The sequence below is a fragment of the Oryx dammah genome, unplaced genomic scaffold, assembly GCF_014754425.2.
Source record: "Oryx dammah isolate SB20612 unplaced genomic scaffold, SCBI_Odam_1.1 HiC_scaffold_26, whole genome shotgun sequence".
Lineage (NCBI taxonomy): Eukaryota > Metazoa > Chordata > Mammalia > Artiodactyla > Bovidae > Oryx > Oryx dammah.
Genome location: NW_024070210.1, coordinates 14,904,358 through 14,928,741, shown reverse-complemented (window position 1 = coordinate 14,928,741; position 24,384 = coordinate 14,904,358). Strand labels below are relative to the sequence as shown.

The following is a 24,384-nucleotide window of genomic DNA, read 5'->3' as shown; positions in this document are numbered from 1 at the left end:
CCTTCACTTGCAGAGGTCGTGATCCTGACCTTTGGATAGCCTCCTCTAAGGAACACGCGCGCTGGGAGGTCTCTCTCACCCAGTGGGAAGACCTCGGCTGACAGATGCGGGAAACCGAGGTCCACTGAGGGCAGTGATCTGTTGGACGTCCCCACGCGAAATCAGACCACTGAATCCGGTCTAGAACCCTGGACTTCCAGGCCATAGTCTAGTTTCTAGACCCTGAGCACCCCAGCCAGGCAGTCTCCCTAGGAAGTATCCAACAGCTAGCCTTCCGAGCCCGGAATCTCCGTGAAGTTTGCGCTCTCTTTGGCACGTTGCGAACACTTCCCACGCCCCCACCCTCCAGGAGCTCTGCTCCGGCTTCGCGGCTCCCAGAGAGGGGATAAGAGGGGAGCGCACGCCCACCGGCGTCCCGGTGATGACTTGGGGGTGAAGAATGGCTGCGGGAGGCGGAGGCCCGGCGGGGACGCGCTGGCCCTTTAAGGGGGGGACGGAGCGCATGCGCGGCGCGAGCCAGAGTCGAGCCGGGTGGGCGGCAGGCCGGCCGGGGACCCCGCCGCCGGCCCGCTCGGTTGGCCTAAGCTTCGCCGGAGCCGAGACCCAAGCGGGGACCCGCGCGCGCGCAGCAGACTGCTCTCGGGGGACTAGCGTAGCCCGCGCTTCCCGAGGCTTTGCCCCTCGGCTCCGGCTTCCTCCGCGGCCGTGGCTGCGCGAGCCTCCAGGCTTGCTCTCCCCGCCCCACGGTCCTGCCTCCAGCCCTTAGCCAGGGGAGGCAGGGGTGCCGCAGGAGGCCGAGCGAACAGCCGCGGAGCATCCTTCGCCCGTCGCGGCCGCGCCACCGCCCATGCTGCAGCCGATCCAGGGCGGCGACCCTGTGGCCGCAGCCCGCCGCTCGGTGACCCTACGCACTGCCCGAGCGTTCCCAGCTGAGGCCCGGGAGAGGGACCCGCGCCCCGCGATGGCCCGGTTGGCGCAGCGCGGCGCCGGGTGCCCGGCATCCGCCCGCTGAGACGCGCCGGGCTGGGGACCGGCGGGGCCTGGGCGCTCCCCGCTTCGCCTCCCCGCCGCGCCCTTCCCGGGGGGCTCCACTGCTCCTGCCCGGGGCGGGGGTGCGAGGGGACAGGAGACCGAGACAAAGCCCACTTTGTGCGGGGAGTTGGCGGCGGGCGTGGAATGTGCGCGTCGGCGCGCGCCCCCTCCCCGCGCCCCTGCCAGCTGCGAGTCTCGGCTCCCAGACTCTTCGCGTCCGAGAAATCGCGCCTCATCGCCGCCCTCCGATCCGGGGGGTCGCGACCTCGGAGCCGACTCCCGGCCTGGAGTCGCCTCGGCCCCCCACCTCGGAGCGCGCACAGGTGTGAGCGTGCGGTATTTTGTAGAGGAATTTGTTGCTCTTCAAAAAACTGGGACCTGGGGCGCCCGGTCGGCGTGGGCACTCGTGCCTCGACCCTTTCGTGGCCGCAGATCTGAGCTGCCTGGCCTCAGTTTCCCTCCGGCTTTTCTCCTCGGGCAGCCCAGACTGCTGTCCGGTATTGTTCTCGCTCTCAAAGCGGGGTGGGGTGGCGGAGGGGTGCTTTGGTGAAAGCTGCCAAGTTGAGATGTATTCTCTACATCCCGTTTTTCACAAAGAACCAGGCTTCTAAGGCTCACCCGGGACAACCAAGCCCCTCTGCCCAGCACTTCTCTTTGAGGCACTGATTCTCTCCCTCCCGCCCCCCCCCCCCGGATCAAGTAGTGTTTTATTGTACGGAGCCACGCCCTGGTTTCTTAAAGGTGCCCTGCGCTCTGTTTGGCCATGTGTTATCTCTGCAGCTGGTGTGTGGGAGGCCTCCTGTGAGCCACCTTTTTTTTTTTCTTTACCCCTGCCTGCTGCTACGTCCTCCCACCCACCCGTCAAGGATTTGGGGATGCCAGGGGGGAAGAAGGTTGTCGGGGGCGGCAGTACCGGCGCTGCACCCACCGCCGCGGCTGTCCCCTCTGGGGTCCGCCGTTTGGAGACCAGCGAAGGAGCCTCGGCCCAGAGAGATGATGAGCCAGAAGAAGAAGGGGAAGAGGACCTACGAGATGGAGGCATCCCCTTCTTTGTTAACCGGGGTGGGCTGCCTGTGGACGAGCCCACCTGGGAAAGGATGTGGAAACACGTGGCCAAGATCCACCCCGATGGAGAGAAGGTGGCTCAGCGGATTCGTGGGGCCACGGACCTGCCCAAGGTGAGGGGTTTGTGTGGGCCTTCCGGGTGGAGGGAGGGGGGAGGAGAGCTAAGGTTTTAGTGACTTGGGGGCTTCCAGAGCAAAGTGCCACTTTTCCTGTTGGGGTAGGGAGTTACTGGCATGGTAAAGTGTTAAAAATACAGATAGGTTGAACCTGTCCAAAAGAACTTTTACTTAATCGCCATTGAAGCTTTTTTGTGAGGTCCACATGCCCTGTTTCTAGGAGTGCCCTCCTCCATTCTCTTAAAATGCCCATGTGTTGTGGGTAGAGCAGCAGATAAACTTAGTAACACTAACTGGTGGCTTGACATCTTATTTGCTAAGCCACAGAGCAGTGGGCAGAGAGAGAATGAATGAATGAGGACCGTCCTGGATTTCAGATGTTGAGTAAATATTTTCATGTGTTTCGCTGAATTCTCCAAGAGCCTTGTGCGTGAAGTCCAGTTTGAGGACCCATTTTTACAGACAAGGAAGCTGAAAACTCAAGTAGGAACTCAGGGCTCCATAGCCAGTAACTGGCAGGGCTGAGTCTCTCCCCCCGCAGGTCTTCCGGTTCCAGGGCCTCTGCTCCGTAAGACATGAGGTTCCAGGGCAGTTAGAAGAGGGCCGTGGAGAGGGGCAAAGTTCAGACATTTTTCTGTGCACGGCAAAAACAAAGTGCAGTCATTTTTCACGATGGCTGGCCTTCAGTTGAGTCACCATGAGGGCCGAGGCTGTCTCATTCATCTTTGTCTTCCCAAGGCCTCCTGTGTGCCTGGCACAGAACCGGCACTTGTAAGCATTTGCTGAATGAAAGAGTATTTGAAACATTCTGTGCCCTATAGTACTTGGTGGAAAAACACGCCTGATTTTTTTCCCCCAAAGTTATGGTTCAAGACTAAGGAAATACTCTCTCAAATGCAGAAACTTGAAATTCCCTAAGAAAAGTCAGTTGGACAGAGGTCGGAGCCTCAAGCTTATGCGAACTTGCCCAGGTGAGAAGGAAGGGACCAGAGAGAGTGGCAGTTAAGGTGGATTAGACATGGAATTGGAGGAGGAAATGGCAACCCACTCCAGTGTTCTTGCCTGGAGAATCCCGGGGATGGGGGAGCCTGGTGGGCTGCCGTCTATGGGGTTGCACAGAGTCGGACACGACTGAAGTGACTTAGCAGCAGCAGACATAGAAACAGGTGGCCTGTTATGTTCTCTTTTTACTAAGTTTTTGGTAGAACCATCAGAGACTATCTTCTGGGACGAGCTGAATTCAGACAATCCCCAGGTTGAGAGTTGAGCTACTGCCTTATATTTTCAAGGGAAATTGAATATGATTTGATTTTGAATGGCTACATAGTCACCTTCTGAGCTAATTCAGAATTAACTAATTCCCTGTGGTTGGCCATTGTTTCCAATAATTTTTTCTTAAAATGAGCACTGTGGTGCCCATTCTACAACATAAATTTGGGGACTCACCTCTGATTATTGGAGAAGGAAATGGCAACCCACTCCAGTATTCTTGCCTAGAGAATCCCATGGACAGAGGAGCCTGGTGGGCTGCTGTCCATGGGGTCGCACAGAGTTGGACACGACTGAATCGACTTAGCAGCAAGCAGCAGCTCTGATTATTTCCTTGAGATAAATTCCTGGAAAAGGAAGTATGGCATCAGAGGATATGGACATCTGTTCCGATCACCCGCCTAGTTATAAACACAAGCAGACCCCTGTTTGAGCCACAGTTTTCTCGTCTGAGGTTGAGAGTGGCGTTGATTGTAGTGAAGTTAAATGAAACAAAATGTGTTAAAACATTCTTTTAATATATATATTTTTTAGATTTGTTCTGGGTCTCAGTTGCACACGCAAGATCTTCTTAGTGTGGCGTACAAACTCTGAGTTACTGTATGTGGGATCTAGTTCCCTGACCAGGCATCAAACCCAGGCCCCCTGCACTTTGAGTGGAGAGTCTTAACCACTGAACCACCAGGGAATCCCTGTATTAAAGCATGTAAGACACTATAATGCCTCAGACTGATACTGATTACTGGGTGTTCATTCCCTCTGTCTATGCCCTTCATCAGGAGGGGCAGCTAGGTCTCACTCAGCATTTGTCCCATTGAAGCCAGAGCCACATGCTTCTCCCACATGAGCAAGTGAGGGATTAGCAGATGGCTCTCTAGCCATCCTGCTGATGTCTAAATCAGGCTCTGGAAGAGTGTGAATGATCCTCTGTAGAACTGTCACCACTTCAAGGGACTAAAAACAAAATTGACGAGCTTATTAGCCACTGGTCTTGTAATGTCATCTTGTCATCTTCAACCTTCACACATAGAAAAGAAACTGATGAGGGAATAATGCTATTGTCTGTGGGGGGTGTCATGACTAACAGGAGTGTGGTAGTCCTGAAGGGATTTTGTGAGAGGATTGAGAGAATTGAAACTCTCCCTCCTCAGTCAGTTCAGTTCAGTCACTCAGTTGTGTCTGACTCTTTGTGACTCCACGGACTGCGGCACACCAGGCTTCCCTGTCCATCACCAACTCCCAGAGCCTTCTCAAACTCATGTCCATCGTGTCGGTGATGCCATCCAACCATTTCATCCTCTGTCGTCCCCTTCTCCTCCTGCCTTCAATCTTTCCCAGCATCAGAGTCTTTTCCAATGAGTCCGTTCTTCGAATCAGGTGGCCAAAGTATTGGAGTTTCAGCTTCAGCCCTTCCCATGAATATTCAGGACTGATTTCCTCTAGGATGGACTGGTTGGATCTTCTTGCAGTCCAAGGGACTCTCAAGAGTCTTCCTCAACACCACAGTTCAAAAGCATCAATTCTTTGGCCCTCAGCTTTCCTTATAGTCCAATTCTCACATCCATACATGACCACTGGAAAAACCATAGCTTTGACTAGGTGGACCTTTCTCGGCAAAGTAATGTCTCTGCTTTTTAATATGCTGTCTAGGTTGGTCATAGCTTTTTTCCAAGGAGCAAGCGTCTTTTAATTTCATGGCTGCAGTCACCATCTGCAGTGATTTTGGAGCCCAGAAAAATAAAGTCAGCCACTGATTCCACTGTTTCCCCATCTATTTGCCATGAAGTGATGGGACCAGATGCCATGATCTAGTTTTCTGAATGTTGAGCTTTAAGCCAACTTTTTCACTCTCCTCTGTCACTTTCATCAAGAGGCTCTTTAGTTCTTCACTTTTCTGCCAGAAGGGTGGTGTCATCTGGAGAAGCTGTATATAGTCAGCAAAAACAAGACCGGGAGCTGACTGTGGCTCAGATCATGAACCCCTTATTGCCAAATTCAGGCTTAAATTGAAGAAAGTAGGGGAAACCACTAGATCATTCAGGTATGACCTAAATCAAATCCCCCTTCTCAAACCACAGGAAAAGTGAGAGGGAGTGGGGACAGTTTCCTCCACCTTGGCCCAGAGCGGGAGTCTTGGCCCCAGAGTCTGGGCAGAGTGGAGACATCCAGGTGGCATCAGGGTCCGATCCCAGAGTGCCAGCAGCGTGGACCCAGCACTGGGCTGCCCCACCCTCCACCCCCTGAGTGGCCCTGCCCCTGGAGCTAACACAGAGGCAGCAGAGGTTACACCCTAGTGGGACCAGGAGTTTGTGCTAAGCCGCTTCAGTCATATCCAACTCTTTGTGACCCTCTGGACTGTAGCCCACCAGGCTCCTCTGTCCATGAGGATTCTCCAGGCAAGAATACTGGAGTGGGTTGCCATGCCCTCCTCCAGGGGATCTTCCTGACCCAGGGATCAAACCCGCATCTCTTATGTCTCCTGCATTAGTAGGCAGGTTCTTTACCACTAGCGCCACCTGGGTAGTCCGCCAAGAGTTTGGGGGATAGCATAATTTTTAAAAAGACCAGGCGAGCCAGAATTCAGAATGGGGAGATTTCACATCAGAATCCAGATTTTTTCAGGAAATGAGAAGATCTGAGAGCAGAGAATCTGTGACCCCACATGGCAGCAGGCAGCCGGGGCTGAGGGCTGGTTCCCCTCCCCCACCTGCTCTCAGTCTGCCTTCCCTATTTATGTTACCAGTGCAGCCCCTGCAGGTGGTTGAGTCTGGGGTCCCTGCCGTGTAGTGTGATAAGACATCAGATCCACCATGTTCAAATCCTGGGTCTCCAGGAAGGGACGCAACCTCCTTGTGCCTCAGTTTCCTTAGCTATAAAATGGGCATAAGCGCAATACCCACTTCCGAGGGGTCACTGGGAGGAACTGATGAAATAAAGCCTGTGAAGTGAGTGAGCTGTCATATGTACTCAGCAAATAGAGTCTGGAGAGACCACCCCACGGGCACTTTGGGGAGGTGTCCTCTAAAAGGGTGACATGAGTATGTTAGCGGGCGACAGTTCCTAAAAGGATCGCAGATCCAGGAGCCATTTATGTTCCTTTGTAAGACTGTCTCCTTGATGTTTCAAGCTGCCTCTAGGTTTTTTATTTTAATTTTTATTTATTTACTTATTTTTGGCTGTGCTGGGTCTTCATTGAGGCACATGGCTTTTCCCTAATTGCGGCCCGTGGGGGCTGCTCTCTATTACGGTCATGGGCTTCTCATTCCAGTGGCTTCTCTTGTTTCAGAACATGGGCTCTAAAGCACTCAGGGCCTTCAGTAGTTGCAGCACACGGGCTTAGTTGTCCCATGGCACATGGAATCTTAGTTCCCGGAGCAGGGATCAAACCTGCATCCCCTGCATCGGTAGGTGGATTCTTAACCGCTGGACCACCAGGGAAGTCCCCTGACACGACCTTTTTAAAAGTTCAGTGACCAAGCATCCAGACCCAGCAGCCCAAGTTCTTCTGACTGTGGCTCTAGACACTGAGCTCCTGCAGAAGGGGAATTTGGACATCTCCCCTCAAAAAGGCAGCATTGCCAGCGTCCTCATGGGCTGACCAGTGTCTGTGACACGCCCAGGAATAACAGCGACAGTGGGCAGGAGCCGAGTCCCTGCTGTGTGCCCATCCCCGTCCCAAGACCTAGCCGTGCAGTGTCTCATCTAGGCTCTGAGGCTGGTTCTGTTTCGGCACCTACTTTACAGGTGAGGTGTCCGAGGCATAGAGATGGTAAGGATCTTGCTGCCAGACAGTAAACGGCAGGGCTGGGATTTAGACAGCGACAGGCTGCTTCTAGGTCCAGGTCTGTCAGCCTCTAGGGTTTCTTGCTTCTTGTCCACACACTCAGCTGCAGGCTGTCTGACCTCCCCCAAGCCTCCTTTCTGTTCTAGACTGAGATGGACTCCACCAGGGAGTATGCCTTAATAGAACTCAGGATTTCAGGGGGTTCCTGGAGCCAAGGTAACCTTTGGGCTTAGTAGGAGAGGAGTCATTCCTGGATGGATCTGGGCCAATATCACTTTCCTCCGCTGTACCCCACTTAACCCCACTGCTCTGCAGCAAGGGAGCATTTCTGGAGTTCTTGGTTTGGGGTTGGGGTTGAGGGGTTGCCAGCCCTCCAGTAGGTCTGATTATTTGTATATACAGACTCTTGCCTGTTTGTTTTGTTTGTGTGAACATTCAGAAGAAAGATGCTGGCCTGTTGGTTGACATGAGTTAACATGTCACAGTCGTCAGCTCCCTCCAGCTATGCCACAGTGGTGGTGTCCTTTAAGGCCCTACTCATGAATCCAGGGTCTTTCTACACTTTTTTTCTGGAGCCCTTTAGGTCTTACAGAGCCTCCAGTTCCTGGGTCCTGTGTCTAGATGGCAGGTGATGCCCTCATGGTACCACCCGGCCCTGGCCCAGGGTTGACTTGTGCAAGCTTGCTCAAAGGATTCTTGGACTACAGAGCCCTCCTTGTTTGAAATGTCTCAGGGGAGGGTGTACTTACAGTCTCTACCCCAAGCTCCTAGAAGTCACTAGATGCCCTCACAGGAAGTGGAGATGACTTGCCTGGGACCTTCCACCTGAAAAAGCCAGGTGCCGTGCTGTTTATAGTAAATGGTGCCGTCATTCCTCTGATAGCTCTCCCACCCTGCATCACTGACCCAGGGAGGCCAGCCAAGCCCTCAGAGAGTTCTGGAGCCCATCTTGTACAGGGTGGCTGGGCAGGAAGACAGAGCACTCCCCATCTGGGGCAGTTACCCCCCTGCTGATTTTAAGCAGTGGCCACAGTTTTGGCAGCAGTGGCATTACTTTGCCAACAAAGGTCCGTCTAGTCAAGGCTATGGTTTTCCCAGTAGTCATGTATGGATGTGAGAGTTGGACTATAAAGAAAGCCGAATGCAGAAGAATTGATGCTTTTGAACTGTAGTATTGGAGAAGACTCTTGAGAGTCCCTTGGACTGCAAGGAGATCCAACCAGTCCATCCTAAAGGAAATCAGTCCTGAATATTCATTGGAAGGACTGATGCTGAAGCTGAAACTCCAATACTTTGGCTACCTGATGCGAAGAACTGACTCATTTGAAAAGACCCTGATGCTGGGAAAGATTGAAGGTGGGAGAAGGGGACAACAGAGGATGAGATGGTTGGGTGGCATCACCAACTCAACGAGCCTGAGTTAGAGTAAACTCTGGGAATTGGTGATGAGCAAGGAGGCCTGGCGTGCTGTAGTCCATGGGGTTGAAAAAAGCTGGACATGACTGAGTGACTGAACTGAACTGGGGGTGTGTGAAAGGGGAAGCAGCTGCCTCCAGACTGAGGTGTCAGCAGCTGGGGGCTGCCCAGACCGGAAGGAGGGGGCCGGCAGGGCCGGGGAGGAAGTTCAGGCAGAGTCGTCTCCTGGGCAGGGCTTTCTCCCTTGCGCCTCGGCCCTTTGGGGCAAGCAGGTGCCTGTCAGAGGTTGTGCTGCTGTCAGGCACCAGAATCACTGCTGTTTCACTTCCTTCATATCAGAGCCCGGCCACCTTACTTGAGAGGCTGTGCCCGCACCACCCCACAGGGAGCACATCCCTCAGCCCAGCGCCCCCATGGGCTCCCGCTGGACCAGGCCCTTCTGTCCCATACAGATGGATGCGCTCAGCAGCCCCCACCTGCTGGGGGGTAGGCCGAGGCCTAGGGGTGGCAGAGTGGGGCCTCGTCATGCGAGGAGCCCTGAGGCCACCTCAGACCTGCCAGCACTGGGAGCCAAGCGGGACCCCAAGGGGGCTGGGCCATGGACCTGGAAAGCTGGTTCCTCTCTACCCAGGAAAGCCCGACCTGTAACCCCAAGGACCTGGTGGGTGCTTCCCTTGGCTTCTGAGCCGCACTTGACTTGTTGCGGCCAAACTGTCAGCCTTCAGGCTCCCCAGGCCAGAGCGGGTGGCCTGGGGGCACACACCCAGATGTGGCTGCTTTTCTGACAACTGCAGGGTTGCGAGGGACAACTCCAGGGGCCACGGAGCCTAGCCTGACTGCCAGCACCTGGGCAGCCCAAGCTAGGGGTTCCCAGTCCTCAGGGTGTTGGGCACCTGCCCACCACACCCCCACTCCCCCCACGAGAGCCCCTTCTCGCTATGTCTGGCTGAACTCTGGAGAGTCTATTCCACTGAGGAGGACTGTCGTGCCCGGTTAGCCGTGCTGCTGTAGGTGTGGTGCTGGCAAGACAGGCAGGTGTTAAAGGAGAACCGGGGCTCCTGCTGCCTCCATGGAACCCTTCCAAAGAGGCTAGTCCCCCCTGCATGTCCTCCTTCCTCCCAGGGGAGCAGGAAGGTCCGGCCACTGTGCTGTGATATGAGGGTGCAGTGGGTGACACCCCCTGCTGAGGGTGTGTTCACCGGGGACAGGGATACCTGGTCAACTTGACTTTGAACCAGAGTTGAACCCCAAACCCAAATGAACTTAACTTCAAGATCAACATTCCTGGGGACGCCTTGAAGTTCATGAAGTATAAAATTCCAAACAGCCTGTGTTTTTTTCTAAAATTATGAAAGAAGCATAAAATTGGAATATCAACATAAACTCCAGATCAGAAATGCCGTCAAGGGCCAGGAGGGTGAGGAGTGGCCAGTGGGAGAGTGGGGGTTGGCGGTGGGGGGTGGGGGTTGGGGAGAAGCTCAGTGAAGGAGGGAGCAGGGAGCCCCTCCATGGGACGTGGCTTCTCAGGGGGCTAATCTGGGTGTCTGGCAGGCTGGAAGCTCCAGAGTGAGCCTCCCTCCGTGACCAGAGCTTTCTCTCTCCATGCCCAGATCCCCATACCGAGTGTGCCTACGTTCCAGCCCTCCACGCCCGTCCCTGAGCGCCTGGAAGCGGTGCAGCGCTACATCAGGGAGCTGCAGTATCCTCTGTGGTCAGAGTCACGGCTGCCGTCCGGCTGGTCCGAAGCCTGCTGGGGCTTGTTTTCAGACAGGGCCAGAGGGCACTGGGCTGAGCAGCTGCACCCCACAACTCCAGGGTGTGCCACTCACATGGCATCTCTGAACCCCCGGGGTCATGTGCACACAGCGTGTGTCCTCCCGGGTATCGGAGCGGGTTTGTCTGATGAATGCCACACCTGCTCTGGCCTCCCTGCCTCCTCCTCCATGTGATGGGGTCAGTGTGTCCTGAGTGACCCGCTGGTGGAAGCCTAGTCCAGAGAGCAGGGGGTTGGGGGAAGCTCCCTTGGGGCTGTTTAAAAACTGGTCTAAAAGAAGTGTGTGTTGGGGGAAAGGGTGTGTGTTGGGGGGAGGTAGCAGGTAGATGGAGGAGAAAAAGGATTTTTATGCTCCAGGAGACAGCTTCCACATCTTGTCCCTGGCAGAAGGTCAGCTGCCCAGCAGGGGAAGAGCCTTGGGACACCCCCAAGCTTGGGATTCCCCGGTGTCTCTGAGCTGGCCCTCTCCAGCCCTGGGCCCTGCCTGGAGCTCTTCCTTCTGGCTCCCTCTGACCCTCCTAGCTGCTGATTCGGTCCGAGATGGTAGGACCCCTACGGGTCAGGCATGGGTCCTGAGCAGAAGAAAAGTCAGGCTGGTTACTGAAAACTGGGTCCAGCCCAATTTGGGGGGAGAGGGCAAGGGGCAGAGATGGGGACTGGTGGCCTGGAGAGGGGCCAGTTGGCTTGGGAGCAGCACCCAGCAACAGAGCCGCTCAGGAATCCCACCCCAGCCTTCTCCTGTCCGTTTGTGCTATTTTTCACCAATTGGAACATGAAGTACTGCTGAGAGCTGTCCAGGGCTCAGGCGTCTCTCCCGGCCCTGGCCAACCTGGCTGCCTTCTGCCCAGCTCCCTTCCTGGGAGAGGAAAGCTGGGAACAGAGGATGAATGAGGACAGAGAGGGGCCCTGTGAGGGAAGGAGCCAGGGGGTGCTGTGCCCTCCTCTCCCTTCAGACGATCATGCCCTGAGCATCCTCCCAGGCACCCTCCAGAAGCACTCTGTGGGGTCTTTACCCAGCCTGCACCCCCGAGGAGTGCTAGACTCCTGGGGTCCGGATGGGGGCAGAGGGACACGCCTGTTCCAGATCAAGCCAGAGAGCCCTTAACCAGCACCCGCAGGTACAATCACACAGGGACACAGTTCTTTGAAATTAAGAAGAGCAGACCTCTGACAGGGTAAGTGTGGGAAGCACAGGTCCCTCTGCACCAGGTCACAGGGCCTGGTCTGGTTGGGGCCCCTCTGTCACCTGTGGGTGGAAGCTTATCAGGAAGGCAGAGAGTCTTCCCAGGGGAGCCCACCAGCAAAGCAGTTACCACCATGGGACTCTCCTTAGGACATCCTAAAGAGGGGACTCTGGCCAAGATGGGCAGCCAGGGATCCCTTGAGGAAAGGGAACCCCAATATCCATGCTGAGCCAAGAGGGGGAACCCCAGTATCCATGCTGAGCCAAGAGGGTGATAGCAAGCAGCCCACCTACTTGCCTTGGTGATGACAGAGAATGGTCCCAGATGGATGTCTGTGTATGACCCTTATCTTCCTTTTAGGAGAGATGGGCCTCACAGGAGAGGGTCCTCCCCCTTCTCTCTGTTCCCTGGCATCACCCCAGTTACCTTCTGGACTCGCTTCTGGGCATTTGGTACAAGGCCCAGTGTTTGAGCTGCAGGGACCCTACTGGGGAGAACACTGAATGTCTCACTTCCCATTCTGCCCCACAAGTGTAGACCCCTGGCTGGACTCACCCCATGGAAACCCTTAGGGCAGAGTAGAGTGGAAAGTGAATACCACAGTTGGGCCCGGGGGCTCAGCCCAAAGCTATCTACAGGTTTAAAACCCTGTGCTTTTATGATGAATATGAATTTTACATCTTGCCCCACATATAATCAATCCATGATCACTTCCTTATGAAAAGCGCTTTAGATAGTTTATTAGCTAAATTACTTAATTACCCCTTCTCTAAGCCCTCAGGTGGAGTGCAGCCTTCCTCACCCCAAAGCTTTTCTCTTGTCCGGTGCCTGCTGCGTGTGCAGGCCCAGCTCCAACCTAAGGGGATGGAGGAGTCTGACACCCTGTCCTGCAAAGCCAGTGGCCAGGCTGCATTCCCAGGGCCAGGAGGCAGCATTTGGTGAGGAGGGAGGAACCAGGCTTCAGAGATAGTCTGTTTTAAAGTGGCCTGAATTCCAAGTTCAAGAGCAGGTGGGGGAGTCACTGGGCAGCTAACTCCCTAAGACCCCATGTCCAGGCTCCAGGGAGCTGGCCAGCCATGGGGGAGCAGTTACAACAATCAAAGGCTCTTCAGAGAAGTCATAGTTGGGTCAGGGGTGTCCACTGTGCTCCAGGAGAAACAAGATCAGTGCCAAGGTCTCCAGCCTCTGGCATGCTATCCCATGCACTCCCCAAACACCATCTTTACAGGAGGCCCCCAGCCCAGTGGCTTTCAAAGACGTGTCTACCACTGCACACCACTCCCGACCACCCTCCCCTCCAGGGGACTCGGTAGCAGGACTCTGAGGGAAGAAGGAAATGGAAGGACAGAAGGGGAAGGGGAAGGGCCTCTTTCCTTATCTTCTGTGGTTGTTTCTTCTCCCACCCCTTAGGCTCAGGAAGGATGTGAGGGGGAGGTGCTGGGCCTGAGCTGCGGCAGCTTGGAAGGCAGGGGAGTCTTTGTCCATCTAGTCTACCTCCCGATGCTCCTTCACCAGAAGGGACTGGAGCCTTTGTCCTCATGACTCTGCCTTCCAATCCCCCAGGCTGATGGACCTGGCCAAGGAAATGACCAAAGAGGCTCTGCCAATCAAATGCCTGGAAGCGGTGATCCTGGGAATGTATCCTTCCTCTGAGAGGCCTGGGAGGGGGCAACCAGCTACTCACACCTCCAGGGCCATCTTCCTCCTCTGGAAGGGCCCTCCCGGCTCCCTTTCCCAGAATTCACAAACTTGGCCCCAAAGTGAAGGAGTTTGAGGGGAGCTCAGTCTCTTGCACCTCAGTTGCTAACTTCCAAGGCTTACTGGGCAGCTTTTTTTTTTTTTTGAGCAGTGGACACAGTGACCCTGTTCTCCAAACCACAAATTAGGGCTTATGGTCTCATAAGGCTGCTGTGCTATTTCCAAGAACCAAAGAGTCTGGGAGAAGCAGGTTGGGTGCCCAACTGTTTGCATTTCCAAGACATGTGGATCTGTGGAGATGATGGACATCCCCTGATCTTTAAATGTAAAACTGCATATTAAAAAAAAATAAAAAGGGTTTCTCGGTCTCTCCCCAACCCAAAGGGTAGAACCGGACCTATAGCTGGATCACCAGAGTAGTCAGGTAGGACAGACAAGGCCCCTAGAGGGGGCACCCAATATCTCCAGTTAAAGCAGAGTTTAGGAGACTGGCATATGGCCATTTCTCTGTTTTAAGTGGTTCCTGCCTGAATCCTACCTTGTTTCATTACAGAAAATTTTAACCTCATATAAGCATAAATTAACATAGTGCAGCCCATGTGCCCATCACTCAGTTTTACCAATTCAAGGCCAGTCTTGACTCATCTCTGCCCACCCCACAGTCCTCCCTGTACCTACTAAGACTTGTAAATATTCCATCTAGCACTCCTGGAGTAGGCACTGGGCTCTGTGCCCAGCAGGGTGAGGGGGCAGGTGCCTAATGGAACAGGGAGAAATCGCTTGCTCAGACAGGTCAGGGAGAAGACGACAACACTCACAGGCCAGGAGCACAGCTTCTCTGAGGGGGATCAGGGGGGCACTCCCCACCCCCATAGACATACCTGCCTTAAACTATACAGAGACTGCAAGGGTGGCCCCAGTCCTCCTCCCTGAGGGCTAATCCCTCTGTGGCAGTCCTTTGCTACCCAAAGAGACCCACCAGCATTGCCCTGTCCAAAGGATCCTCTGCTGGGACGAGTGTGAGGCCAGCCCAAGGACTCCAGACCGCTGCCAGCGCCTCCTTCACCATCCCACATTTGCTTCTCCTTCAGGACCACGCTCCAAAGTAGAAGTTCCCACCCCCTTGTAGGAGGGAGATCCTGCTCCCCTCCCCATGAGCACACAGAGAAGCTGGTCCAGATGGGATCACATGGTCCCAGAGGCCTTCCAGGAGTTACCTGGTGGCTTGTGGGCAGGAGGAAAATAGGAGTAGCCCCCCATCTGGACAGGACACCACCCTGCTGTCCCCGTAGAACTGCCATGGCTCCCTCCTGAACACGTGGTGCACTCTGAACTAAGTCTGTTCCTGGTCTCATCCTCACTGCACTCAGAGCCTATACCTGGCTCATCTGTGTTCCCAGTCATTTGCTTGCAAGGAGTCAGGCCTGGTGAGCATGGCAGTGACTGCATACAGACTGCAGGCTCAGGCCAACCTGGACCTGAATCCTAGCTCTGCTATCCTCACTGTGGCCTCAAGCAAGTTCCTTAGCATCTCTGAGTCTCAGAGTCCTCCTCTGCAGAAGGGGACAATGGCAATGCCAACCCACAAGTTAATATAGTTAAATGACCAGGAGCACATTGGACACTGGACGCAGTGCCTACCTGGTCTGTACACCAAGCTTTTATCCTGTTCATCTCATTCTCCCCATTTGTTCACAAAAGAGTTTTGAGTGCCTGTCATGAGCCATGTCTGTGCTGGGCCCCAGAGATACAGCAAAAAAAATAAGTAAATGACAGACAAGGTGGTCCCCATTCTCAAAAGTTTACATTCAAGCCAGGGAGACAAAAAGTAAGCAAGTAAACCAAGAAATAAGAAAAATAATCACAGATTGTGGTGATGTGCCATGGGGAATATAAATATAAGTAGAGCAGACTTGCTTTAGGAAGGGAGGTCAGGGGTCCCAGCCAAGCCTGAGGCCTGAGAAGGAGCCAGCACGGCCCGAGGAGCAGCCAGAGAGAAGAGCTGGTGTAGAGGGTCCTCAGTGGAGGTTGGAGTGGACAGCTGACAGCCTCCCAGGCCACCGGCAACCTTGGTTTTATCAGAAGAGCAGCAGGCACAGTATCTAAGCATGGAGGGGTGGGGGCAGTGAGAGAAAAGAAACAGGGTTGTCTGTGCATCTGTGATGCACACGTGTGTATCAGCACGTGTGAGAGGAGGGCAGGGGTGAAGAGGGCTGTGTGTGCAACAGAGGGGAGGAGGGAGGTGAGGGGGAGACAGACAGACAGACAGGCTGGTGGACGGAGGGCCTCTCTCACCCTTCCTTCACCCCACCACTCTGGAAGGCCCGGCAGTTCGAGGCGCCCTGCTCACTGTTGCTTGGTGAGCACTGCTTGACGTCATGGCAGCAGCCGGTAATCACTGAGCACCCTGACCCATAGAGATTGAGTTCACTGAGTGCCTAGTGTATGCTGGGCCCAAGCCTGATGACAGGATGTGGATGAGGAACACCCGCTATCTGCGCTGGGGAGCTGGGGTCCGGGGTGGCTCACACAGCCCTCCCGAGTTGGGTAGGTGGGATGGGTTCGCCCCGCCCCGCCCCTGCTTCTAGCCGTTTCCTTAGCTGCGGCACGGTCAGTTACCTCACCAACAGCATGCCCACCCTGGAACGCTTCCCCATCAGCTTCAAGACCTACTTCTCAGGGAACTACTTCCGCCACATAGTGCTGGGGGTGAACTTCGGTGGTCGCTACGGGGCGCTGGGCATGAGCCGGCGCGAGGACCTGATGTATAAGCCGCCGGCCTTCCGCACGCTCAGCGAGCTCGTGCTGGACTACGAGGCCGCCTATGGCCGCTGCTGGCACGTGCTGAAGAAGGTGAAGCTGGGCCAGTGCGTGTCCCACGACCCGCACAGCGTGGAGCAGATCGAGTGGAAGCACTCGGTCCTGGACGTGGAGAGGCTGGGCCGCGAGGACTTCCGCAAGGAGCTGGAGCGGCATGCCCGCGACATGCGGCTCAAGGTGCGCGCAGCCCTGCCCGGGGCACCCAGGGCCTGGGCTGGGTGGAGGGGAGGGGGAAGGGCAAGGGGGAAGGCAGAAGGGAGGGGGCGGAAGGGCAGGGATGGGGATGGAAGGGACAGGGAGGCAATGGAAATGTAGGGCTGAGGGTGGAAGGGCAGGGTGGGGTAGAAGGGCAGAGGTGGAGATGCCGCTTCCTAGAGGCTCGCTCTTCCAGGGAAGTCCTCTCATCCTCCCCCATCCTCCCAATCCACCATCCCCACCCCACCTTCTTGGGAGGAGGTGGAGCCAGGAGTTGGGGAGGTGAGGGTAGGAAGGGGGTAGGAAGTTTCTGGGCTTCACTCAAAGGTCATTGCTGATGAGACAGCCGGCTCAGGTGGGCAGCCCCTGGGGAGGCTCTGGTCAGGCCGCAGGGGAGTTGGGTTTGGGCCTGGGCAGGGGTGCTGCCATCCGGGTGGAGGGGCTGCGAGTCAAGGCTGGTGGGGAGTCATGGCCTGTCTGGAGGGAGTGGTATGGTGTGGGCTGGGCAGCAGCTTCCATCACCCCTGTCATTCCAGCTCTTGACCCCCACCCCCAGGGAGGAAGTCAGAAAAGAGAAGCGGGTCAGACTCTGGGGAGACAAGGAGGGACGGCTCCTTCTCCCTCTTGCCCAGCCGCAGTGAGCAGGGGTCATGGGCGGGGAGCTGTTGGGCCCAGAGTAGTGGGCTGAGCTGCTGAGATGCTTGTCCCCCTGGACTTGGGGGGGCCTTCTGTGGGGCCTGCTGCCCCCTCCCCTTTGCCCGGTCTCTGCACTCTGCCTCTCCTGGCAGCCTGGGGCCACAGCTGTGACCGCAGCAGTTTCACACCCACTGTTGCTCCCCAGGATCCCAGGAGGGCCGCAGCGGGCAGGGGGGGTACACTTAGGTGCAGGGAGCCCAGAGGCTTGCTTGCAGCCTGTGGGCGGCAGATGGGCCTGGGGCTCAGTCTCCAGATGGGGAACCCCGGCACGTCGCAGATGCTTTCAGGAGTCCCGGCCGCCCTGCCCTGCCAGTCCCCAGGCCAAGACCTTGGGGTGACAGCTTCAGTGCCTTCCTTCCCCAGGGCAGCTGCAGGTGACCCCGCTGCTTTCAGGGGCTGCCCTCCTCCCCTCCTGAGCTGCTCCTCCCCCTGTCCCTCCCCTGCGGAAGTCTGGGTGCTCAGCTGCCCAAGTGTCACTGCAACTTCAAGGGAGCAGGTTGGATCTAGAGCTGGAGCCAGTACTACCTAACTTCGAGTGCCGTGTCTCCCAATCTGTTTGGTGCTTAAGACTTCCCATGTTATTGGCACCCGCCTCTAGCACCCGTCCTGTGTACCCCACGTTTTGAAAATTCAGCTCAAAGGGACTGTGTCGCCTAAGTTCACTTGCTCCCCCCACCTCCTTTATTCCCCTTCATCAGAGATGTAGCCACTAGTCTGAGCTTCTGATTAACTGGAGATAACCAGTGTCACCTGTGGGTCTTGTAGGCTCCCAGCCCCAAGCTCAGACACGGGCTGCTTCTCCGGCTGGCCCCTCTGCCTGGCCTGAGAAAACGCCCCTTTTCTCGGGGGCCACCTTGAACCCTCCCCAGTCACTGCCGTCCACGTCCATGCTGTTTCAGGGGCTCATGGAGTTGGGGCTGCCCCGCTGTGGAACCCCCAAGGCCCTGGCCGCTTTAGTGCCTGGGAAACAGGTTCAGGAAGACAGGGCTTGAGGCTTCCTGGGCTCTGCGCAGAGCGGCTTTGGGGCTTGTGGCTCCATCAGGACAGGACGGACCCTGGGACAGTCCTGGAGCAGGTCTGTGTGTCTTCCTCCCCACCCAGATCGGCAAAGGGACCGGCCCTCCGTCTCCCACCAAGGACCGGAAGAAGGATGTGTCCTCCCCACAGCGGGGCCAGTCCAGCCCCCACCGCAGGAACAGCCGCAGCGAAAGGCGGTGAGCCCTGGGTTTCCCCTTTCCTGGAGGAGTTGGGGGCGGGGGGTGCAGGAAAAGGCTTCATCCTTTCCGGTCATCTTCCTCTCCCTCTGATCTCCCCCCAAGCTCTGCGCATTCCCACCCTTCTCTTTGTCACCCCCACTGGAGGGAACCTGGGAGGGTGGGTTTGTTCGTATGTTGAAACAGCCGTTTCTCCAGGGAGAAGGACATCCCTGACCCACCGGTTACCCTGTGTGGGCCCACCATCGGGGAAGGTCCAAGGCCACAACCGCAGAGCTGCAGAACCAGAACGGGCTCTGGGGGAGGGATGGTAGAAGGGTGGGGCCCAGTCAACAGTGAGCTCTTCCAGGAATATCGCTGGAAAAGGTTTTAACCTCAGATGGCAGCCGGTGGGTGGCTTTGAGCATAACCTTTGCCCCCGTGGGAGTCTGGGTTTTGCCTGTAACCGGATGGCAGAAGCATTCTGATAAAGCACCCGGCAGCTTCATCAGATTTGTCTCCTCTGTGTCAGTGTGGCTCTTGCTTTAAAGGTCATTCTGGAGACACCTCCAGATTATATGGGGTTCCCTGGTGGCTGAGATGGTAAAGCGTCTGCCTGCAATACAGGAGACCTTGGTTTGATCCCTGGGCCGGGAAGATCCCCTGGAGCAGGAGATGGCAACCCACTCCAGTACTCTTACCTGGAGAATCCCATGGACAGAGGAGACTGGAGGGCTACAGTCCATGGGGTTGCAAAGAGTTGGACACGACTGAGCGACTTTACTTTTTCACTTTTCTGGAGACACCTCTCTGGTGTCAGGGGCACCTTGCTGCCTCCCATAGCCAGCCTCCTTCACTTTGACCTGGGAGGCTCTCAGAGAGAACACAGGGTCCCTCACAGGGATTCACTGTTACTTCATCACTTAACCTGCAGCCAGAGTCTCTGACCTCAGTGAAGAGCAGTAGCCTCTGAGTGTGGGGCCCACAGTCAGGTCCACAGGGGGGTTGGGGGTTTCCAGAAACAGACTTCTATGGGGACCCTTCCTGCTGCATTTGGGACACCTTGGAGAATGGGGAGGCGGGAGTGGGGGGCAGCCACCCCTGGCTCCCCACTCTCCCACCTCCCGGAGGGGCCGCTCACCCCTTCCCCGTCCTCTGTTCTCTCCTCCCTGCAGGCCTTCCGGTGAGAAGAAGCCTTCAGAGCCCAAAGCCATGCCAGACCTCAATGGGTACCAGATCCGGGTATGAGGCGGGTGGCAGCGCCCCCTGCCTCACCCACTTCCCGGGGGACCAGCATCCTCCAGCCAGACCAGCCTCGCTCCTGGGAAATGCGGGGCTGATGACGGGGCGAGCGTGTCCCAGCTCAGCCTCCCAAGCTGCTGTCCCTCCGCTGGGCCAGGCCCTCTACCTGTGGACCAAGAGGCAGTGAAGAGTTGAATTCTGAGGTTTTAACTTGATAACCTGAAATTTAAAGTATTGGGAAAAAAAAACTTAAAAACTAGTGGATCTGGCCAGTGGCCAGAAGGCCAGTGCTTAGAAGATTCTAAGTGTCATGGGGCCGGGTGAGGACGGGTTGCCGGGTCTGGCTGGTACCCCTGCCCATGTGTCTGGGGTTTGGGTCCATCCTCCCCATGGGAAACCTCCCAGCTCTGCTTGGGCCGTGGCAGGATAGGGGAGCGATGTTTCTCCAGTCCTGGCTGCCCTGGCAGCGTCATGACCCAGGGAAAGGAAAGCAGGGTAGGAAGCACCCCGAGAAAGGTCTGCGTGGTCCATATCGGGAGCTTAGCACAGGCCCCGTGTGCCCCCGAGAGCCAGAGTGCGTGGCCCAGGAGGGTCCTTGGAGCCCCACGGACAATGCTATGTGGGTGGACACCGCCCAGTGGTAGCGCCCAGTGCTGGGATGCACTGGACGAGAGCCTGGGAGAGAGCTGGTGGGGGAAAGAGTTCCCAGACCCCTCCCTGCCCCGCTTGCTCAGCCCAGCTCTGCTTGTTGCTGCAGCTGGGGCCTCCCTGCAAAGGGGCCGGGCTTGGCCGGGGGCCCAGAGAGGCACTGGGCTCGGCGTGACTGTGGGGATCTGAAGAGACCTGGTGGGTCCAGGAACCATGGCTGAGGACGGGGTGGGACCCTCAGGCCTGGGTCGGGAAGCCCCAAGGGACTGCTCCCCCTTCCTGTTACCTCAGCCCCTGCTAGGGAAATGAAGACCAGGCCACGGAGGCCTGTATCCCAGCCCCCGCTCCCCTATTCAGCAACCTGGGTTAGGTGTGGAGGGCCCAGCGATGATCTGGCCTGGGGCATGAGGCAGCCGAGGAAGGGCCTGAGCTGCTGGAGTCTGCACCGTCTGCCTGGCGGGCAAGGGAGAGGTTGTGGAGAGAAGTTGGCAGAACTGGAGGAAGGTTCTGGAGGCTCAAGCAACAGCAGAGGTGAGAGGCAAAGGGTGCAGTGTGGCCACTGGGGAGAGGCAGAGCCCAAGAACTGGGGAGTGTAAGTGAGAAAAGAAGGTGAGGGAGAGTTTAGAACCTTGGGGAGTAGTGAGTTCCCCATTGCTGGAGGTATTCAAGCAAAGATTAGATGGTTGCTTGTCATCTAGAGAGCTATAGACCGGATTTAGGTTACAGAAGGATAACTGGAGGAGATGACCATTAAGGTTTCTTAATACTGAGAGGCAGCTGTCAATAAGGTTGCCTAGAGACTGAGGGCCTGACTGAGCTCTGAAAGAGGAAAGACCACAGAGCCCAGAGTCGTGAACTCAGATTCCCCCAGGGCCGAGCAGCTGATTGAAAGGAGGGCTGCAGGGCTGGGTGGGGACTGTGACCAACTAAAGAAGGCGCAGCCTCAGCCCCTGCTGCTCACGGGGTCTAAAGGCAGCCCCTGCATACTAGATTGCCAGATGTTATTTCATTGCAGAACTCTGAATTTTTATGTGAAATATGCATATTTTTAAATGGTGGCAATCAACTCAGAAAATTTAAAAGCCCAACTTGAAAGAGAATGACCGTCTGTAATCTTAAAGAGAGTAGCAAGAGCTTGGGCTGGGGAGATGGATGCACTGAGATGGCATGGAGATGGAAGGGATGGAAGTTCTAGGCATCCCAGAGCAGGCTGGACCAAGGCAGCATCCTTGCCACAGCGGCTGCTCCCAGATGGGCAGCTGCCTCCTTCCCACTTGACTCTCCCAGCAGACCAGAGACACTCAGTCGTGTCCAACTTATTGCAACCCCAGGGACTGTAGCCCGCCAGGCTCCTCCGTGCGTGGGAATTTCCAGGCAAGAATACTGGAGTGGGAGGCCATCATCCTTCTCCAGATCTTCCCTGACCCAGGGATCGAACCCGGGTCTCCCGCATTGTAGGCAGACGCTTTACCGTCTGAGCCACCAGGGAAGAGGGGGGTGGAGTGGAATAGAAACAGTGCCATTCTCAGTCTGCTGGGGAGATGGATGAGGCCTGAGGAGCCAAGAAAGGGAGAGACGGAGACAGGATGTGTCTGCTGACGCGGGTGCCCACAAGAGAGGCCCTGGGCTGGCAGCTCTTCAGACCAGCAGCTCCTGGCCCAGAGTCAGGCCAGGCAGAGAAGCCGGCTGCTCACTCCCTTGGGTTCCTCCTGGCTCAATGGGCCCTTGGCGAGGTGCCTAAGCTGCCTGCTGGGCTACATCACAACCAGAGCAGTCTGGGGGCCACTGTGAGCCCCAACTCAGCCTCCCACCCCATCCTAGTTTTCAGGAGGCGGGGCGTGGGCCCCCACGTTCACACCTTCACCTGGGGCAGAGATGGATCCATTTGGGAGGCATGAGGCTGAAAACGGGGCCTTTTGTGGGCGTGGAGGTGGGTGCCTTATGATGTCCACCCAGCAGGTGAACCACAGAGCTTGAGGGTGAGACGTCAGGGGGTGCTGGGGTCAGGGAGACGTGGGGGAGAGCTGCTCCTGGCATGGGAACCCAGCAGGGTGCTCTGCTCCCCCGGCTCCCTCCTGAGCCCCAGCTGCTGTCTGCGGGGGAGGGAGCCGGCGCCTGCACCGAGAAGCCCCTAGCACTCCCTGCCAGTTTCCCTGCTGAGACCTCGGGCCTGTGGACACCCACGGGACATAGCGGTGCTTTTTCAATTTATTTTTTAACACATTTCACATATGTAGCAAGCCCTCCTCCCCTCCTGGGCGTGTTTACACAGGCTCTGCTCCGGGCAGGGCCGGCCTGGCTGCAGAGTTTCTGGGGAGGCAGGGGGCAGGGACTTGGGGCCTTAGTCACCATCGTCAGCATCACCTCATCTCACTTCCCATGAGGGACCAGGCCCGGCTCCTCCAGACTCAGGGCTGCCTCCCAGCACTCAGTGTGGGCTCCTCTGTCCCTGGGGTTGGGGCTCCTAGCTGGGGAGGGGTCAGGGGAGGTCAGAGAAAGCTGTGTGATGAAGGTGGGCCGGCACGGCGGGATAGTGACTGCTCCCCAAGGCCAGCTGCCTGTACCCTGTGCGGGCTGCCGGGTCCAGCCGGGTCCCACCCACTCACACCTGCCGGTCCTCTCCCTCCTGTGGCCTCAGCAGAGTCACCATCCCCTGGCCCTTCTCAGCAGCCACCCCATCCTTCCTGAGCGTGGCCAGGTACGAAGAGCTGTACCTCCCACCCCTAGGTGCCATGACGAAGCCTAGAGCCAGGGTTCTGAGCTGCAGGGAGAGCCGGAGTTTGGCCACGTCTGGTTTCTGGCCCTGGGTCATTTCACACCATCCCCCCTACCCCGCCGCTTCCAACTTGGACTTGACTCCCTGGCCCAGGGACCGGGTCTCCTCCTGACCAGGACCGTGCCCAGAGGCCTGTGTGCCTGGGTCCCTGCCTGGGTGGTTTTCAGCTTAGCTTTGTTGGCTTCCCCCAGGCCCACCCTCTGGCCTCGAAGTACAAGGGAAGTGTGAGCTGGGGGCCTAGCCTATGGACTGTGTTCTGAGTGCCAGAGCCCCGCTGTGTTAAACTCTCCACCTCCCTTGTCCCACTGAGAAACCAGGGAAGGGCAGGGAGGTGCATGGGGCGGGAGGGGAGGTCTGACCCCGACCAGGCAGGGCTGGTGAGGTGCTAGCTGCAAGTCTGTCGGTGTTGCCCCCAACCCCCACTCTTGGTGCTCCAGAGTCCCAAGTCTCCCTTTTTCTTCCAAGTCTGATGAGGAGAGATCGGGCGCTTGGCCTGGGGCTTGGTGATGGTGTCGGCTGCCGTGCTGTACTGGACTTTGCTCTTCTCGTATCAGTATTGCCGCCCTCCCCCTTTCCCTTTTACACTTCGTCTCATTCCTGTTCTCACTTTTTCCTTGAAAAGAATAAAGTCTCCCCCCAGCTCGGCTGTGTGGGCTGGGCAGAGACCACAGCCTGTACGCCTTGTCTTCTTCCCTCTGGGAGCTGGGGCTGCAGCCACCCCACCCGCCACTGTCAGCCGCGGCAGCTCCGGGGGGCGGGGCAGGGGGAGAACCTGACCAGAGTCGCAGCCCCGGCAGTCATGATACAACTTCTGGGGTCCCAGACTGTCACACCCCTCAGCCTGCTGAAGCCACTCAGCCCTTTTTACTCCTCATCTGGGAGATCTTTTCTGCTGGCTGTAAAAGAAGCCCTTTCTCCTTCATACAGCCAGTTCCACCCCCCGGAAGCCCCAGGCGCGTTCCAGAGCCCGACTGTCCTCTCCTAGTCCCCAGCCGTCCACCAGGAAGGAAGGAGGAGGAAGGCTGGGTGTTCTCCTGGGAGAGGAGGCTATTTCAGAAAACCATACCAACGAGGATCTCAAGTCCCTTCTCATCACGGTCGCCGGTGCAGAACCTATGGTGGTTAAAGACACAGCTTTGGAAAACACCCCTGGTTCTACCTGTTACCCCTTCTTCCTCTGCATTGTCCGTCCAGCCCTGGACCTCTCCCATGCTTTAAGGCAGGTCCAGACAATTGCAACCTGACCTGCACAGAGGCATCTTTTCACCTGTAACCCTTGTTCCCTGTTCTCCTTTCGTTCAGCTTGAAAGGAAACCCTAGGCTTAGGAGAAGGGAGCGTATTTCCTACTTCTTATCCCAGCAAATCCCCAAAAAGCCCTAACGAGACATGTGGTCTAGCACAGCAAGACTTTCTCACTTTCAGGAGCCTTGTGGTGAAGCATGACCACTGGGAAGAGAAGAGGTGGTCTGCTGGAA

At 56.7% G+C, this 24,384-nt stretch overlaps 1 protein-coding gene across 1 annotated transcript; it reads left to right on the top strand.

The window, feature by feature from the left end:
- The first annotated feature begins 1,296 nt into the window (after positions 1 to 1,296).
- VASH1 (vasohibin 1) lies at positions 1,297 to 23,578 on the top strand. Its single transcript, XM_040226026.1, has 7 exons — positions 1,297 to 2,210; positions 10,293 to 10,381; positions 11,575 to 11,631; positions 13,204 to 13,278; positions 15,954 to 16,335; positions 18,151 to 18,263; positions 19,418 to 23,578. Exons 1-7 carry the CDS (start codon positions 1,908 to 1,910, stop codon positions 19,488 to 19,490), a joined length of 1,092 nt encoding a protein of 363 aa, XP_040081960.1. The 5' UTR covers positions 1,297 to 1,907; the 3' UTR covers positions 19,491 to 23,578.
- The last annotated feature ends 806 nt before the right edge of the window (positions 23,579 to 24,384 follow it).